The sequence below is a fragment of the Terrapene carolina genome, unplaced genomic scaffold (assembly GCF_002925995.2).
Source record: "Terrapene carolina triunguis isolate 2854851 unplaced genomic scaffold, T_m_triunguis-2.0 Scaffold96, whole genome shotgun sequence".
NCBI lineage: Eukaryota > Metazoa > Chordata > Testudines > Emydidae > Terrapene > Terrapene triunguis.
Window position 1 is genome coordinate 6,663,474 of NW_020664447.1, and position 19,473 is coordinate 6,682,946.

A 19,473-nucleotide genomic window follows, 5' to 3' on the forward strand; every position below is an offset into this window, starting at 1 on the left:
GGATACAGACTAACACGGCTGCTACTCTGAAACATTTCTTTATTAGTTTACCTTCCAATCACACCTCACAATGGTTTCTTATAAGTGATGGGAAGTTACATTTGTTTGTTTGTTTTAAAGCATTGAAACATTCTAAAAAATAGTAATGGACTTTGGAAACAGAGCTAAGAGCACAAAAGGGAGGTCTATCTATCATCCTTGGCAGAGCATCACTGAACAACACATAAGAAGCAGATGAAGTGAGGAAAGCGGTGGAAAGTCCTATGGGTTGGTGTCTCACCTTCTATAGTTCTGTAAATTACATAAAACTCAATGGCCTCTCCTGAAGTTTTCGCGCTGTCTTTTACCTTTGCTACAATTCCTTAGATCACTTCTTTAATCACCCACAAGTTTTCATGGGGAAAATATCATTTTCTACTAAATTTTTCAAATTTTGATGGTAAATTTTAAACCCAAAAAACAAAACAAAAATGTTAGTTAAGTTTTTTATTGCTTTTTTGTTTGTTCGTTTCAGTTCTGTTTCTGAACATGGGGAAAATTGGGCTCTTGTTCAACTCCTTTCTCAATTTTTTCCTTTTTTTCTCCAGTGTAAAAAAAAAAAAAAAAGAAAAGAAAGGGGAAGCTGAGAGAAACTGGGTTTACCCAGTTTCACCTTTTCTTAATTCTTTCAAAGCTTTTTCAGTGAAAAAAATGTCTGAGAAAGTGATGGATTATTCTTTAATTATTTTGTTCTATTTTTCCCCTAATTATTTTTCTATTTTAAAACTCTTTTTAAAAAGTCTGCATCAGTGAGGGAAAACCACTCACACTTTGTTTTACTTTTCCAGCTAGAAAAGTGTGAAAACAGTTTCTTATAAGCGTGAGAAAATGCTAATCTCATTTTTTAAACATTTGTTTCACAGTCATTCACATCTTTCTAATTGGGGGAAAAAGTAAAAGTGAGAAGATGTTCTCTCCCCCACATTCTCACATTTTTACTTTTTTCCAAGGTTTTTGCCAATAGGAAAAGGTTACAGAGAGGGGGGAAAACCACTTGCTCTCCCACTTTTTCCTATGTGAAAAAAGGGAAGAAAGTTAGAAAAAGAGAGAAAGGGGGCAGACCACAAAATCCAAAAACTGAAAATGAAAACTTTTCAATTTTTGAACAATGATACTTTTTTTTAATTCAAAACACATTTTAAATAATTTCTAATGAATCAAAATGAACATTTTCGTTTAGAAATTTTCCATAAAAAATTAATGAAATATTTTATTTGAAATTTTAATAGGACTAATACATGTTCTTTTTTTCCCACCTTTATTGCTCCTCAGGGCAACAATTCTGATCCTGAGAGGTGGGAAGGTCCCAGAGCACAGCCTAAGCTGGAATGTCTACACCACAATTAGACAGCCCCGCAGCCCGAATCACCTGGCATGAGCCAACTGCAGGTGTCTAATCGCAGCATAGACATACACTTAGAGAGAAAGGATGATTTTAGTGTTGAGGCACTGAACTGGAAATCAGGAGATTCCGGATTCTCCCTCTGACTCTCTGTGACACTTTAGGAAAGTCATTTAACTTCTCTGTACCTCGGATTCCCTAGCTATAGAAAGTGGATAATAACCTACTTCACGATGAGGTATGAGGCTGAATCCATCAGCGCTTGTGAGGAACTCATATATGACCACCACGTATGTACCTCCACACAAGTGTACCTCACATGGCTGTAGCTCCCAGTAAAGACAATGTACCTGAAGCCACAACTGAACCATTGTTGCATTCTTCTGACTGGCAGTTCTGTACCATCTGCTAGGTTTTCAAGTATAAAGTAGAGCGGAGTCCAATGCCTGGATTTTTCTTTTCTGTTTTTTTTTATTTTATTTCATTTTTGTATTTAAGGGCTGACCACTCTTTATCCAGCTATGGATAAGTGAGGTTCTGTATGTATTTCTCCTCTTCCTGTGCCAAAGGAGACTGACCTTCAAAACTGATCAGAACACACACACACAGACTACCTGCTTCCTATCTCAGAAGTAACATCTCCTGTTCTCTTATAATTTGGGATGACACAGAGGTCATTTGCTTTTTGCAAATGAAATTGGCAGAAGCTCCTGGGTTCAAGTCTCCCAATGTCATCTCCAGGACTCTATGTACTACCGTAATGCTGACCAACACTGGGAATAATAACATAAGCATTGACGAACAAGTGACTCCCCTGCGCTAAAGCATCACAAAACATGAATTTAATGGATGTTTCCCTTGTCTCTGCGGACATATTTAAATTCCTTGGCTATGCCATCTGCTCAATCGGCTCCTAGTTTATGATTGTTTCTATGGGCCGGATCCTGCTCCCATTCAAAGCAATCAGACTTTTACCACTGACTTGAATGAGCAGGATCAAACCTTAAGATTCTGATTGATCATGATTGTTGAGCACAAGCCTAGCTTTAATTTATTGTTAATGTGGAATAGCTGAGTTTTCTAAACACCAGGTCTTTAATATGCAATCAAAACCTTTTCCCTACAAAGCAAAGAGAACATCCCTGCTGCACACTTCCAGTCAGCTGGGAAAAGAGGTGATCCTTCTGCACGCCAAACACTGTTGTACATTTAGCGACCCCTGCAAAAAGAGAAAAGCCACATTTTTTCCTCCCTCCAGTTGTCCTGCCTCTGATTTTCACGCAAATGCAGCATTTTTCAATGCAGAAAAAGCTTCACTGACTGTAGTCACCCATTGGCCGATTCTTTCATTCCACATATGCCTCATAAAAAAAATTCTGCAGAACAGTTCCTCCACTGGGGGTCCACTCTGCACCTTTTACCTCCATTCCCCACCTCTCACCCCTCCACAAGCAAAGAAGAACAGTGTTATCTTTGTTTCACAGATGTGCTTCAGGGATCAGGCAACAACAAAATGTTCCCAACCAGCAAAGTAGAAGCATAATTCTGCATCTGGTCAAAAGAAGACTTGGTGCACAGCTCTGGGATTCCTTAATAACTTAACTTTCAACAATATCTTTCTTGTTCAACGTTTTACACACAGCAAGATTCATATGCGCTGCCTGCCCTACTTAAAACAATAAACACAGCAGAGCTGCAGCTAATCCAATGTGTTATCCCATTCCTGCCTAGAGTGAGGCTGGCACTGCTTTCTTCAAAATGGTTCCAAGCCCACTAGAGCTAGTAGTTAGCTGTTGCCAATGGTATTTTCTGCCAAATATAGACGCAGTGCTGGCTGACAGATGGGGACTGGGGGTGGGAGGCCGAGAAGTAAACAGCTCATCACTGAGATTCCAGCAGCAGAAAATAACTATCGGGAAGTACTGGGAGAGAAAGATGTGACAGAATCCCCACAGTATTGCTTATGCTGTGTGGTAAGTACTGTAGATAAGGAGGTACACAGCAGGGAACTACTCCAATATGTTATCATCATTTCAGGAGGGTTGAATATTCCATAGACGTTAGCACAATTATCATCATCATTTGTATTACAATAGCGCCTACAGTTCTCAACTAGGCTTGGGGCCCCACTGTGCTACCTCTTTAGAAACACATAGTAAGAGATGCATAACCCAAAAGAAAGCGAGCAGTTTCAACAGGTGAAATTCTCTCCTATACAGAGGCTGAGCACAAGGCCATGTTCAATATAAGTGGCACTTAAAACCTACTTTGAGGTATGGCAATTGCTACATTCTCTGCTCGACTTTATTTGTACAATCATTCTCTCCCATTAAAATTGATCAATTTTGCCTAAAGAAATAAGGACCCCAGAATTGGCCCATTTTTTCCATGTTTAAACATCTTTGGTTCACAAAATCTAACCTCAGTTTTGTGAGCACAACTAATTGCAGCCCAAATCATTGCAACTTAGACCTCTAACTGCCCTACGTGGTTATACATTTAAATGTAGGCAAAAACTGAGCCTATAAAACATAAGACTGCTTCTCAAAATCATGTATATGATATGTGCCTAACATGTTCAACAGAGTTGCTGTCTCTATGACCCTACATATGGATGCAGAGGAGTCATCCTACATCAACTGTTCAAACCCTGTATGAAAGAGCAGAGAGTCATACTAGCATGTTACAAAAGGAGTTGAAGTACCTGATTAAGTTAGGGTCTGGTACAGGGAGGTCTTGTAAGAACGTAAGAAGAGCATAGTTTGAGAAGAAAACCTAGACAGAAGTTTATGTCTGATGGTTATTTCAGTTACCAGCAAAGCCAAAACATAGATGGAGGCAAGCTTGGACTATATAAAGTGGATGTATATTTTCTCTTCAGAGAAGAGTAACTATTTTTACTGTTTCAAAAATGAATTTTTCAAACGTGTATGGTATTTTATCTATCGTATGCTAGACACTGTAAGGCACCCACAGGGGAATGCCATTAAAAAAAATTCAACCTTGCCACCTATGGTAATTAAATTTACAGCATTTTTTCTAGTATTTTTTATTCTCAGTATCTGAAATAAATACTGGCCTAAAATACCACTGCGTAGTACGTGTTGATTTATTTAATGGTACTAACTATGCAGAAACATACTAATAAAGCGGAATAGACCAGTGCTCCATCTTGTCCAGTACCCAGTCTCTGACAGTGGCCAATATCATCTCCTTTAGAGGAAGGTGCAAAAAATGCTGCAGTGGGTGATTATGGGTAACACATTTCCAGAGACAGATCCCTCCTAACCTATAATAGTTAAAGGTTGGTTTATGCCAAGCAAATACCTGTCAAGAATGGTCTAGTTATTACTTAGTCCTGCCTTGAGTGCAGGGGACTGGACTAGATGACCTATTGAGGTCATTTTCTGTCCTACACTTCTATGAGACTTTAGATCCCTTCCAAAAGTCTCTTATAAATATTGGCTATTATAACTCTGGATATTTTTGTTATCTATATAAAATGTCCAATTCTGTTTTGGAATCCTATTATGTTCTTGGCCTCAATTATATCTTGTGGCAGTAAGTTCCAAAAACGACTTGTACATTGCCTGAAAACATATTTCCTTTCATCAGTATTGAATTTGCCACATTTAATTGAATATTCCCTTGTTCTTGTATTAGGAGAAAGATAGGATGCATAGATGTTTCTGATCTTTAGACCATTCATTATTTTGTAGTCATGGATCGAGAAGCATATCTTAAATTTTGACTGTGCAGAGTTACCTAAAGATCAAAACTTTCATGGAAATTACAAACACAATTCCTTTTAACTGGGATTTCTTTAAAAATCGCCACCGTAATAATTTTCTCTCAGACATAGTAATGTTCATGCTCTCTGACTTTTTAATTTTTTATATTTAGAGTTTTAAAAAATTAAATTGAAATCCTTGAGGAGCATCATTTCATAAGAAAAAAAAAAGCACAGACGTGCTTCTATTCTGACAAGAACGTCTTGTTAGTCCTAGAAGATTTATTTTTTTCTAAATTAATTTACAATTAAAAAAGAAACAGATTGTTCATAAAGATACTGCTAATGGATTAAAACTAGAATGCAAATATAATTGCACAGGGCTTGATATCTTTTATGTTGGCACTGCATCAGATCTCAGATATACATTTGTAATATCTAGATTCTGGATTGGTGCTGTGATCAAACCTTTTAACTGATTCTGGGTCTTTTTTTTTTTTTACTTATTACTTTATCTAGTATATGGTACAATTTCTGTTTACTTGTTTTACTTGTTAAAACATGTGGTTTAAAGATCTGAATAAGAAGTCAACTGGATCACTTAATGGGTTGGTAATGAGATACAAAGCCGTTCATGTCTAGATCACTGGTGCAAACCTAATCCTGGTTTGTACCAGCCAGTAGTGATTACTGTAATATCTGTTTGGGTGGATTGTGAGATATCAATTTCTCTCCATCCAGTTTCCAGTGGACAAGTGTTCACATCAGAAACTTGGCACTTTTGTTTCTAGTGTAAGACGACCTGCCAAGGACTGAGTGGATAAGGAGACTTGACTCTATCACCTCTATCGGTGGTCCCACCAGAATAGGCCCAAGATGCATTACCAGAGCAGTAAAGGAACATTTGTGCAGCCACTGGGCCCCATGAACCCTGGCAGGGGTGAGGAAACAATTGGTTACTTAGCACGGAAGCAACTTAGTCAACGCTGGTAAACGCATGGTACCTCCCCTAGAGAACAGCAGTTCTAAACTCCACCTGGGGCTCCACAGGCGTTCTGCCAGGAGAGGCTACCCAAGAGATGCATAGCCTGTGTGTGCTACCTGAGCCGGCCAGCCTTGTCTGCTTTCTGATCTGTACCAGCCAGCTCTGGACTTCCCAGCTTTGAGCAGACTATTCCAACATGCACTCTGCATAATTCCAGGTAGACTTCGCACGGTTGGGCTATCACCATCTGGGTTCTACTAACTTCCAGTAATTCTGATTCATTTGCTGTACTGACCATAGCTTCTGAATGAACTGCAGGTTAACACAAAAAAATAAGCAGATTCTTCTCTGATAGATTGGGCTAAACAACAGAGCTCACTGACCAGCTGTGCAGTGTAAGGGTACGTCTTCACTACCCGCCGTATCGGCGGGTAGCAATCGATTTATCCGGGATTGATATATCATGTCTCGTTAAGATGCGATATATTGATCCCCGAACGCGCTCACCGTCGACTCCGGAACTCCACCAGAGTGAGCGGTGGTAGCGCAGTCGACGGGGGAGCCGTGGCCATCGATCCCGCGCCGTCTGGACCCCGGTAATTCGATCCAAGATACTTCAACTTCAGCTACGCTATTCGCGTAGCTGAAGTTGCGTATCTTGGATCGATCCCCCCGCCAGTGTAGACCAGCCCTAAGTTACAGCTAGGATTTTCAAGAGGACTTAAGGGAGTTAGGCAATGCCAATGGGACTTAGGCACCTAACTTCCTTGGGCACTTATGAAAATCTCAGTCTACACTTACTTCATAAAGCCCCTCCTTCAATTCATTCTGGGTAACCCGTGCACCAGCACTGTAACGACATAATGTTTCATAACATTTCCAGTTAAAAAGTGTGGGCTTGCTGTAGAACTTGGGAATTCTCCTAACTATTGGCATTTCAGGTACAGTTAATACTAAAGTTCAATTGAAAGCACTTACTCATTAGGCCTCAGGTCAGGTAGTGGCCTATCCAATGGTAGGCGATCACTCAAGTAAGCATTGTAGCCATAATACTGGAATTGTTTAAGGGCAATGCGTCGGTTTTCAGGACTGAGGTCCTGGCCCCAGTGAGCAAAGAGGGATGAGTCAGTGAAAGCTTCTGCAGGATTTTCTTCCAGCTTTGGTGGAGCTTCTATAAAACAAAACAAAAAAAAGATAGATTTTTAGATCTTTAATTCAAAACAAGCAACTAGTCATTTTCAGAGCAGTGTGAGAGGCATTATCTTAGGAATGCAACTTTATTTGCTCAGAAAACAAAACCCTGCATAGAGCATATGGTTTCAGTTTACTGCAGCCTACAACTTTCTTCAGCCACTCAACCTTTGCATTCCAGGACATTCACCAAATAATATTTTTGTCACCATATAATATTTTTGTCCTGTGTGGCAGCATCTGTGCACCTAAAAACTATTCCAGTAAGAGAGATTCGGAAAGGGGGAAGGGAAACCAACATTTTATTGGTGATATGCTTGGCATCTAAAAAGAACTGCATCATAATTAACAACACAGCATTTTCTCCCAAGATCTAACTGCCCATACAGTCTGTTAAACAGAACTTGCAAGACTATCTGGTAACTCCAGTCAGTGTTACACCTCTATTCTCAGGGGCCATACACAGCTAAAATTCTAACCTGGAAACCATGCTTAAATATTTTCCTATTCTATTAAACACAGTATGAATGAAGGACACAGTACCTCATGAGCCCTTGATTTGTCATAGTTAATTATTGATTCACAAAAGAAAAGGGCACCGAAAAAGGTCTTCATTTTTCTGGAAGTCCATATAGTTTATGAACAGCCTCCCTGGAGACATTAACAAGTACCCAGCTAAATAACAATATCTCATTTTTTAATACAGCTGCATTCGCAAATCATAGCTCTTCATTAATGCAAGTCAGAAAGTATCTTTCCAGAAGATTTTAATGGAGTTTTCTGATGTTTCTGTTGTGCAGTAGATTCATCAGCGCTGTCTCCAGAGATAGTACAGTGTCACGCTCAACTCCTACACAATCACCTACAGATCCAAAAGGCAACTTCAGCCAGCAAGATGGAAATGTACAAAGAGAAACAGCTTGTGTAAAATGACCACCTGGGATCATAACTCCCGACGTGTGTCAGGAAGCCCATCCTTTTATCTTTTTTAACATAAATTGAGAAGATTAAGCTGTTAGCTTCCTGTGAGAAGCCCTTCTTTTTTTCCTGACAACTCTGACAAGAGACTAATGAAGGGCTGGTTACTTGCATTATCTTCCAATCTCAGTAAATATGCAGCGTTTCTTAATCTATCATGGCACTGTGTTACTGTTTGAGTGCTAAGATCAGCTCCATTTCACTTCAAGGATGAAAGACATGCTTAGCCCTCAGTCAAACAAGAAAACAGCTCTGACAGGCCTGCTACCAATAGATCAAGGTGATGTCAGAATAGGATACAGATCGCATGATCAAATATGACTTTGCAATGGCATTTCATTAGGAAAGATCAACTAATTCAGCTTAACAAAGAGCCTCACCTGAAGAACCTGCTAATTTGAGACAGGCAGGTTAATTTTTTAACTACCAGTCCAAGAATCATAGCAACAGGCAGTTGTTTCTTGACCACAACTCCCTGATCCCCACAAGTAGTTTCTACTCATACAAATAATCCCATTAACCATAAAAGGACTACTTGCATGAGGATACCTCACATACTAAGGCCTGTTGAGTCCACAGAATTCTTCTCACAGGTCAGTGGGAACTGATGAGGCTCAGCACTTCTCAGGACCATGCACATACACCTTGATTCAGGAAAATACTTCAGTACATGCTTAACTTTAAGCACATGCTTAAGTTATTTGGTGAATCAGAGTCTTAACTAGCAAATGAGAGAGGAGATCTAGACCAGAATTTATGGCAGTTTAGGAAACCCTCACATTCATGGACACTAAATAAAGAGATTTGCTATTTTCTTATTCATGTGGCAAAGCTATTTCTCTAGTGCTTGGAGTCTCCTTAGCCCTGGATATCAACACAAAGGTTTTCAATACTCTCTCAGCTAACAGACAAGATGTTATGGCTTTGCATTCTCAGAATGCCCATTACATTTTAAGGTTCAGAACTAAAAGATACCCTGCAGCGCTGCAGGGTTATGACAGCAAAAAAGGCAGGAATGAAAAACCATGAAAGAGGTAGGAAGACAACTAAGAAAAATAAGGTAAACATGAATCTGCTTTTAAAAATTCCAATAGCAACTTGAAAAGACCTATTTTAAGGGCCAAATCCTGCACTCAGATAAATGTTAAGCTGACAGTTAAGGGCAGAAATTGGCATGATGTAAATTTTGCATTGGTGAAAGGCATTAGATACATAGCTCTGTAGGCTGAAGTATTACATTTACCCAAGGGTCATGTACCAGACAAACAATATCAAGTCAAGCGTCTCCCACATTGTCTTGTTCATGTGCCTCCAACTTGACCATCTCTAAAACTGAGAGAGTACTTCACTTTCCAGACTCCTACCTCTGCTGCAGACAATTATTGCCAGTTACTTTGGGGATGGATTTTTGTGACCTGGACATCTTCCTGTGCATTGGAATTGGACTGAATTTAACAGCTCATTCACAAACATACAGCAAAACAGTATTCACGTGGTAAGAAGTCTGCCTCACTATTGGCCACAGACCAGTCTTAAAACTTTGTGAAGAGGTGAAATGTTGTGCATCCCTTTACCCAGATTCTCCTATTTAGAGGCAGGACATTATGTAGCCTTCTCCATGCCTACTGCTCCTGTCCTCTTCCACATCCCTCCTCCCCCTAAACAGACTAATAAGAAGATCAGCAATGGAGGTCTGCCTCCAAGTTGGGAAACTCTGCAAATATTTTGACAATTGTTTTTTATCTGTTAGAAAACTAACATCCTGACCTACAGGAGTATCACATTCTTCTAATCTTTGTACAGATACCTTAATCAACACATTCAAGACAGAAAATTCCACTGAGAATACAATGGGTTAGTCTTCAAAAGGTGAAAAGCAAATATGAACAATTCACACTGTAAGAAGTTGACATTTCTGAAGTTATATATCAAGACTGACTTCCCTCCTCCTCCCCCATCCTGACATTTAAAGAAAAAGGTTGTGCTAATCTGGATTTCTCCAACTCGGACATATTGTCTCTGAAGGTTTCGAAGTTTATATTCAATTATTATACTTCCAGTGTATGGCTGACTGATATATGATCTAATCTAAACATCTCTTGCAAGTCAAAAAAGTAGCCCCCAATAAAGAAGTTGTAATTACAAGGATGAGATTTGGGGTAATAGACAGATGCACATGCATAGACTTGTAGCTACCATAAAGTTCCTTTTCCATACAGCTTTATCCCAAGTAACCAAATACTGTCCTCACATTCACACTCAACAGCCACTGAATTTCAGCTAACATTGCCAAAAAAGTATTTCTTGAAGAGAGATTCACTAATCTCTTGCTATTTCTTAATTCAAGCAGCATTCAGCAATCAACAAGTTAGGACCAAGACTCTTGAGCTACTGGATAGATCTGAAGATAAAAACAAACAGTTTTCAAAACTCTCACAAATCACTTGACCGTTTTTCATACACTGAGTGACCACTTCATTTCACTGGAGTATAATAGGAAACATAATAATGCTAGTAAAAAATTCATTGGTTATTGAATTCAATTTGACTAGAGCATGAATTTCTAATGGCAGAATTTGTCTCCCTTTATTTGGCTGAAAGTACTCAGATAATAGAATCATAGGACTGGAAGGGGCCTTGAGAGGTCAACTAGTCCAGTCCTCTGCACTCATGGCAGGACTAAGTATTATCTAGACCATCCCTGACAGGTGTTTGTCTAACCTACTCTTAAAAATCCCCAATGATGGAGATTCCATAACCTCCCTAGACAATTTATTCCAGTGCTTAACTACCCTGACAGTAGGAAGTTTTTCCTAATGTCCAACCTAAACCTCCCTTGCTTCAATTTAAGCCCACTGCTTCTTGTCCTATCCTCAGAGGTTAAGAACAACAATTTTTCTCCCTCTTCCTTGTAACAACCTTTTAAGTGCTTGAGAAGATGGAGAGGAGACATAACAGTTTTCTTTTCCAGACTAAACAAACCCATTTTTTTCAATCTTCCCTCATAGGTCATATTTTCTAGACCTTTAATCATTTTTGTTGCTCTTCTCTGGTCTTTCTCCAATTTGTCCACATCTTTCCTGAAATGTGGCACCCAGAACTGGACACAATACTCCAGTTGAGGTCTAATCAGCGCGGACTAAAGCGGAGGAATTACTTCTTGTGTCTTGCTTACAGCACTCCTGCTAATACATCCCAGAATGATGTTTGCTCTTTTTACGACAGTGTTACACTGTTGACTCATATTTAGCTTGTGGTCCACTATGACCCCCAGATCCCTTTCTGCAGTACACCTTTGTAGGCAATCATTTCCCATTTTGTATGTGTGCAACTGATTACTCCACCTAGGAAGGAACACTTTGCATTTGTTCTTATTGAATTTCATCCTATTTACTTCAGACCATTTCTCCAGTTTGTCCAGATCATTTTGAATTATACTCCTATCCTCCAAAGCACTTGCAACCCTTCCCAGCGTGGTATCGTCCACAAACTTAATAAGTGTACTCTTTATGCCATTATCTAAATCATTTATGAAGATATTGAACAGAACCTGACCCAGAACTGATCCGTGCAGGACCCCACTCGTTATGCCCTTCCAGCATGACTGTGAACCACTGATAAATACTCTCTGGGAATAATAACAAAAAGAGGACTTAAAGTAGTCCCTAGTAATAAATAAATGACTACTTTAAAGCAGTTTGTTTATTTAATGTGAGTTGCACTGATCTATGTCTTTGAGGACAGAATTTGGCCCTAAATCTTATACTCAATTCTCATTCTTCAAAATATAAAAGGTTACTACTTCTGAAGTTGCTGAAATGGCCCTGGGAAGCGAAGGCCTAGAAGTGAAACAATAAATGTATACTGCCAGAAGAGGTATTAATTTAGGCACACATCTCTGCTCAGATATCAGTCAGGGAGATACATCAGTTCACTGTCTCTTATATGTTTCTGGTGGGAAGGGGTCCTATGCAGAACATTTGCTACAGATGACTATATATTAATGTAGACCTGATCTGCTTGAACTTTCCTATACCCTGTAAAAGGGGAATGAGGATTCTTAGCCATTGCAGAGTCATTGGCAGCTTGTCATGTTAGCATTTAGCTACTGTGGTGATAGGCATCCTAGAAATAGCATAAATAATAGCTATATTAGTTGGACAATATCCAGCTCTGTTACTGAGGCAAGGAGGCCTGATAGCCACACACGATCTTGCCTGGGTCTGATCACATGCTGGAGCATCAATTTGAAGAACCGCATCCATTTTGTAACTAACTATTGACTTGCTATGTTTTTATCCTGTGCTGCTTTCTGGGCGATGGTTATTAGATCCGTAGCTAGCCTCCATACTGAATTTCACTGCTACTACTTCTAACCTCCTTAACTGCAGCTCCAAAGACAGAAATTCAGCCTCCCAGCTGTATTGTTCATTATGCTGTATCTGGCAATATTCTCCCCATCTCTTCTCAGTCTGACTTTAGCTGACTGCATGGCACATTACAGGGACACTTGTGGTCAGAAGGTATCAGCAAGAGCCAGCATCTACCTAACATCAAGATGCTTCCTTCTTAGTACTACAAAAAAAAAAAAAAACCCACCACAACCCTACATTTCTTAATAGCTTTGTTGTCAAATAAAGCCAAATCTTATTAAAAGGTATAGAAGCTACTTGAATAAATGAAACTCCCATACAGTCCTTGATAAATATCCTTTGAAGTGGTTTTATTTGAGTTTTTTTTTTTTTAAACATATGGCTTGCTATTATCCTAGTAAGGTTAATGTTCTTTTAGTAGCTTTCAATTCCGCATAACTAATTCGTAGTTATTTTTAGTAAACTGGACCCCAGGTTGTAGTTATGGCCTGTGAGCTGGAATTCTCAACAAACAACAAACAGGATGGGATTCCTCTCTTGATTTGCCGCACAGTGCCCAGGTTTTAACGAACCAGGTGATACAAGGGGTTTCTCTCTATTCTAACAGGGAGAGGAAATATTGCATTGATGTGGCAGGAATGTGAGTGTGAGTGCATGTAGCTTTTCCCTGAAGTTACAGACAAATACATCACTGTGTAAAGCCAGATAAATGGGTTTTGCACAGATGTACGCTACAGCGATCGAGATGATGGAATTTCCATCTACAGCTTTGTTCTGGAAGAGGCTGCTGCGTTTCTTCTCTCTACACCTTTCCATGCAGAAATTAGCCAGCGTACCTGCATAGTCATCAACCCACTAGCCACCTCTCTACTCCCAAAAACCTCACTGTTGAGAGTTACCACAAAGAATTTCTCTGTGACGTACATGGGTATGGGTAGTCCCTTCACGTAACTCTTCTGTACTGTGCCAGTCCTCCCCCTCACCCCTCAAAAACATGCTCACTCAGGGTATGTCTACACAAAAGATGTGAGAGTGCTTCCACCAGTGCAGACACACAGACAAGCTCAACTGGGTGCTCAAAAAAACATACAATAACTTAGACGGTAAGGTTTTTTAGAATAGGGCAGAAATTTCACCCACTGACTTATTTGTCTGGAAAGATCTGTGCACGTTTATGGTATCATTTAAATAATAGTTAATAACTGATCTTACAAACTATATTTAGGAGTGGCTTTGCCCACTACTGAAATCTAACCACCTCTGGGAAGGAACAGGGCAATCAGTTAACACCACACAAGAATGTTAGGGACTATTTAAGAAGGAAGCAAAGAATATTGTAACTGATTGCAATTAGAGTAAGCATTTAGGGATAGTAAGCAAAACGCATTTATCCAAGTTGAAACATGCCCAAAACCGTGCCAGCGGATTTTTCTGACCCACTGGAGCAGACTTCACTTTTACACTTCATCTGAAAGACGCTAACCTCAGCAGCACACTGCCATCTAATATGGAAGGCAGTAGTTTACTACTGACTCAGAAAGGTAGAATGCTTAGTCCCCAGTATAATTTTGTGCTGCAACTACACATTCCTTGTATATTTCCCATGCAAGCACTGATCCACTCCAACCAGGCTGGGTTTCTATTTTCTGAGAATGATCACAACTTCAGCTACTGCTTCAAGTTTGGCCCACATTGGTGGGGAATATGTTGGTGGCCTCAATTTGCTAATGGATGAGTGTAATCACTGACAACTGGCACAATTATAAGCAGCCTTAGCAGACTGAGTATGAGAACTAACCTACCTTCACACTTTTATGGAGGAAGCACCACTGAAAGGGTTGATGCATATTGGCAGGAATGCAGATACAGGGTAAAATTTTCAGAAGCACCTCAGTGACTTAGGTAGGGTGACCAGATAGCAAGTGTGAAAAATCGGGACGGGAGTGGGGGGGGCGGGGGGTAATAGGAGCCTATATAAGAAAAAGCCCCAAATATCAGGACTGTCCCTATAAAATCGGGACATCTGGTCACCCTAGACTTAGGCCTGGTTTACACCAGAAAATCCACACCCCTAAGCAACGTAGTTAAACCAACCTAACTCCTGGTGTAGACAGTACTAAGTCGATGAGAGAATCCTCCCACTGACCTAGGTACTGCTTCTTGGCATAGGTAGTGTCTTCACTGAAGCACTACAGTAGCGCAGCTGTACCACTGCAGTGTTAAGTGTAGACAAGCCCTTAGAAGCCTAAGTCCCATTGATTTTCAATGGGACTAAGGCACTTTTGAAAGTTTTACTTGTTAGGCTTGTTGTCTGTGTTGCACCCTGATCTGCCCACAGAAGGCTTTAACCTTCCAGGATTTTAAAACAAATTAAAAGAAAATGGTCTCTCATTCAATATGCAGTTATGGTTGACAATTGCTTGGCTGATAGAAGAATTGTTGAGACAGCCTTGAAAAAGAAATAGAATAACTGAGCTCATAACTTCACAACTAGGAATACCGCATGTGCTCTATTATCTTCTGTGCTGCATCATCTGGCATAATAATACTGCCACCACTAGTAATTCTTTTCTGTAAATTATTTATTTGCTTAAGCTGTACGATGTATCACTTTCCCCCAGTTTATTATTTATGCTAAATTGGTTCTCTCTGTTGACATGTTTTTCATTATTTCTCCATAAGAAATACTATTTCACTTTGAATTCTCATCATACAGGAGCTGGGTTTTTTAATTATTACAAATGCTGTTCCTAAAAATAGCACAACAAGTTCTTGAAGTTAAGAGTCAACAGAGGAAATGTGTGAAATTTGCAGCAGAAAGGTCACTAATAAGAATTGGGATTATGGGGTGATGTTGCAAAGCTACAGTAATTAATTAAAAGCAAAGGTAATATCACTGTATGACGGGCTAGCAAGACCACATATACAACTGAAAGCACAGTTTCAGAATTTCATCTCCTTTCAGGCTGCTGCTGAGAAGAATGAAAGTAAAACAATTAAATACAGAAGTAGACTGGGGTCATTTTGTTCTTCTCCCCAAATGAGCTTTCCTAGGCACATGATGATTAAGGCTACAATTTAGTCACGGCAGTCACAGATTCCGTGACTTTACCGGACCTCCGTGACTTCTTCAGCTTTTGCTATCAGCAGCTGAAGCCATGGCTGGAGCTGGGGCTATGCTCCCCACACAGCCCTGTGGAGGGGGTCTTCGCCAGGGCCGTGTGCCCTTGGCCCCCGGTGGGGGCTGCAGCTGGGGCTGTGTGCCTCTTGTCGCCTCTGCCGTGGCTTGTATGGTTATTTGTAGTAAAAGTCATAGCTCCGTGAATTTTTGTTTGTCGCTCGTGACTTTTACTAAAAATAACCACGACAAAAATCTTAGCTTTAATGATGAGAAGCATCCATTTGATTATTGCATATTGAGAACATCCATTTTTGCCCAGCCTCATGTACAGCTCACCCTTGCTCCGGAAGAAGGATTGCCATAAACTGGATTGCCAATCAAATAGGAAGATCAAGGGGGAGAAGGCAGCATCCCCAGGATAAAGAGATGAAGTAATAAGGCTGAGAAGGCACCTAAGCCAGAGAATTAAACAAGATACTTGATGTGAGACATTGCCCCCTATAGGTTAAAAACTAACAAATGACGGTGTCATAACTATAAAGAGAATACAATAAAATCCCTCCTGGCCAGAGGCACCAAAATCCTTTTACCTGTAAAGGGTTAAGAAGCTCAGGTAACCTGGCGGACACTTGACCCAAAGGACCAATAAGGGGAAAAGATACTTTCAAATCTTGGGAGAGGGAGGGAGGGAAGGCTTTTGTTTGTGCTCTTTGTTTTGGTGGTGTTCGCTCTTGGGACTAAGAAGGATCGGACATCAATCCATGTTATCCAAATCTTTCTGAACAAGTCTCTCATATTTCAGACTTGTGAGTAACAGCCAGGCAAGGCGTATTAGTTTATCTTTGTTTTCCCAACGTGTGAATTTTACCTTTGCTAGAGGGAGGTTTATCCCTGTTTTGTCGTAACTTTGAAACTAAGGCTAGCGGGGGTTCCTCTGGGCTCCTTGAATCTGATTACCCTGTAAAGTTATTTTCCATCCTGATTTTACAGAGATGATTTTTACATTTTCTGTTTAATAAAATCCTTCTTTTAAGAACCTGACTGATTTTTCCATTGTCCAAAGCCCCAGAGGTTTGGGTCTTTGATCACTTTGTAACCAATTGGTTAGGATATTATTCTCAAGCCTCCCCAGGAAAGGGGGTGTAAGGGCTTGGGGGGATATTTTTGGGGAAGAGGAACTCCAAGTGGTCCTTTCCCTGTTTCTTGTTAAATCACTTGGTGGTGGCAGCATACCAGGTTTTAACCTAAGCTGGTAGAAATAAGCTTAGGGGGCTTTCATGCGGGTCCCCACATCTGTACCCTAGAGTTCAGAGTGGGGAAGGAACCCTGACAGAGGGATATAATGAAGAGCAACAATAATAAGCGGTGCAGCAAAAAAGTCAGCTAGTGTGGAAATGCCTTCCATGGTGTCAGAGCAGCTTTCCAAGTCATGCTCTGTAACATTACACTGCTGATTTTAATAAGTGTCAGTAACAAGAAAGGAAAGACCGTAAGCCAGAGAAAACTCTGGATCTACAAGAAGATTTGTATTTCAGCTAAAGATGGGTAGTATAGAGCAGAGGTTCTCAAACTTCATTGCACTGCGACCCCCTTCTGATGACAAAAATTACTACATGACCCCAGAGGGGGGATCGAAACCTGAGCTCGCCTGAGCCCTGCCACCCCAGGTGGGGGGGGGGAGGGGAAGAGAAGCCAAAACCTAAAGATTTCAGCCCCCGGCAGGGAGCCTGTAACCTGAGCCCCAACGCCCAGGGCTGAAGCCCTCAGGCTTCGGCTTTGGGGCTCGGTCTTCGGTTTTGGCCCCGGATCCCAACAAGTCTAAGCCAGCCCTGGCGACCCCATTAAAATGGGGTCCTGACCCACTTTGGGGTCCTGACCCACAGTTTGGGATCCGCTAGTATAGAGGAATGGCAGCTATTTAACAAACCTAAACAAATCCATGTCTAGCACGTTCCTTGTGAATGAAACACATGTTGGAACAGGTGCCTGTATTTGGGCAAGAAGCCTTTGATCACATGTTCTTTTCCCTGCTCCATTTGTATTTTCAGTCTAGAATTGAAAACAAGGAATATGTGGTGATTTAAACTACAGTCTACAAGTCAGGTACTTGCCCTAGCTCAGTGGAATGAGGATGTAAATCTAACTGGACTGCCATCAAAGAAATCAAACTTCAGCCCTTATTTGTCAGTGATTTTATAATTGGGCCAGTTGTCAGTGATTACAGTCAGTGATTTTTTTTTATCGTTAGCAGCCAGAAATTTGGAAATGAAGATAAACTCTTGTTTCCAGTGTATTTTTACTGGTGTTGGTCCCAGAATATGAGAGAGATAAGGTGAGTGAGATGTCTTTTATTGGACCAACTTCTGCTTGTGAAGTATTCCCAGCCTCACAGCTAAACACGAGGTGGAAGAGACTGTTTAGCATAAGGTGTAAATAAATGTTGAAAGAGACCATTTAAGGTGAAGTGGGCAGTTACCCCTCCTCTGTCTTATTACTGCAGAGAAGTTAACGGGTTACAGATTATTATAATGAGCCATAAATCCAGTGCTTTTTCTGAGTGCAAGATTTTTAGTGTCTTCAGAGTTATTAATTTAAGCTCCTAGGTTCGTCTTTTGAAGGTGTTGTGCAGGTTTCCTTTCAGGATGAAGACTGAGAGGTCAGATATGGAATGATCATTTTATGAGAAGTGTTCACCCATGGGTGATAGGGTGTTTTTGTCTTTTATCATTTTTCTGTGCAAGTTCATTAGAGAGCATAGTGATTGTCTCATTTCACCCACAAAGTTGTTATTGGGCAGTTAAGTACACTGGATGAATGCAGCCCATTGGCATAGGCATGTGTAGGACCCATGGATCTTGAAAGGTGTGTTGTGGGGGGCACTAACAATCAGTGTAGCAGTGGAGATGTGTCTGCAGATTTTGCATCTGCTATTACGGCAGGGTCTGGTGCTACTTGTGTCCTGGTCTGTGGAAAGCTTGCTTCAGATGACAAACTTGGCAGGTTGTTTCAAGGCAAGAAGAGGGAGTTAAGGAAAGATTTTTTTCAGGATGTGGTCCCCACTCTGTATGGGTTCTAATTGTTTAATGATACCCCACGCGTATTCCAGTGTGGGGTAGTAGGTGACAAGTAGGGGTATGCAGTCATAGGAGGGTTTTCCCCCCCACATTGAAAGCAAGTTCTCTTGGGGCATTTGGGTGTGTCATAACTATAAAGGGAAGGGTAACAGCCCTCCTGTGTACAATACTATAAAACCCCTCCTGGCCAGAGACTCCAAAATCCTTTTACCTGTAAAGGGTTAAGAAGCTCAGGTAACCTGGCTGTCACCTGACCCAAAGGACCAATAAGGGGACAAGATACTTTCAAATCTTGGTGGGGGGGAAGGCTTTTGTTTGTGCTCTTTGTTTTGGGGGGAGTTCGCTCTTGGGACTGAGAGGGACCAGACCTCAATCCATGCTCTCCAAATCTTTCTGAACAAGTCTCTCATATTTCAAACTTGTAAGTACAGCCAGGCAAGGCGTGTTAGTTTTCATCTTTGTTTTCTCAACTTGTAAATGTACCTTTTGCTAGGGTGTTTACCTCTGTTTGCTGTAACTTTGAAGCTAAGGCTAGAGGGGGGTCCTCTGGGCTCTTTAAGTTTGATTACCCTGTAAAGTTATTTTCCATCCTGATTTTACAGAGATGATTTTTATCTTTTTCTTTAATTAAAAGCCTTCT

The 19,473-nt window shown here is 40.6% G+C and overlaps 1 protein-coding gene across 1 annotated transcript in view; it reads right to left on the minus strand.

The window, feature by feature from the left end:
• The window catches only part of GALNT18 (polypeptide N-acetylgalactosaminyltransferase 18), a 438,485-nt gene that overhangs the window by 231,741 nt on the left and 187,271 nt on the right, over window positions 1–19,473 (minus strand). Inside the window, exon 3 of the mRNA XM_024196054.1 lies at window positions 7,075–7,267. Coding sequence (XP_024051822.1) covers window positions 7,075–7,267 — 193 coding nt within the window. The remainder of the gene's footprint in view (window positions 1–7,074; window positions 7,268–19,473) is intronic.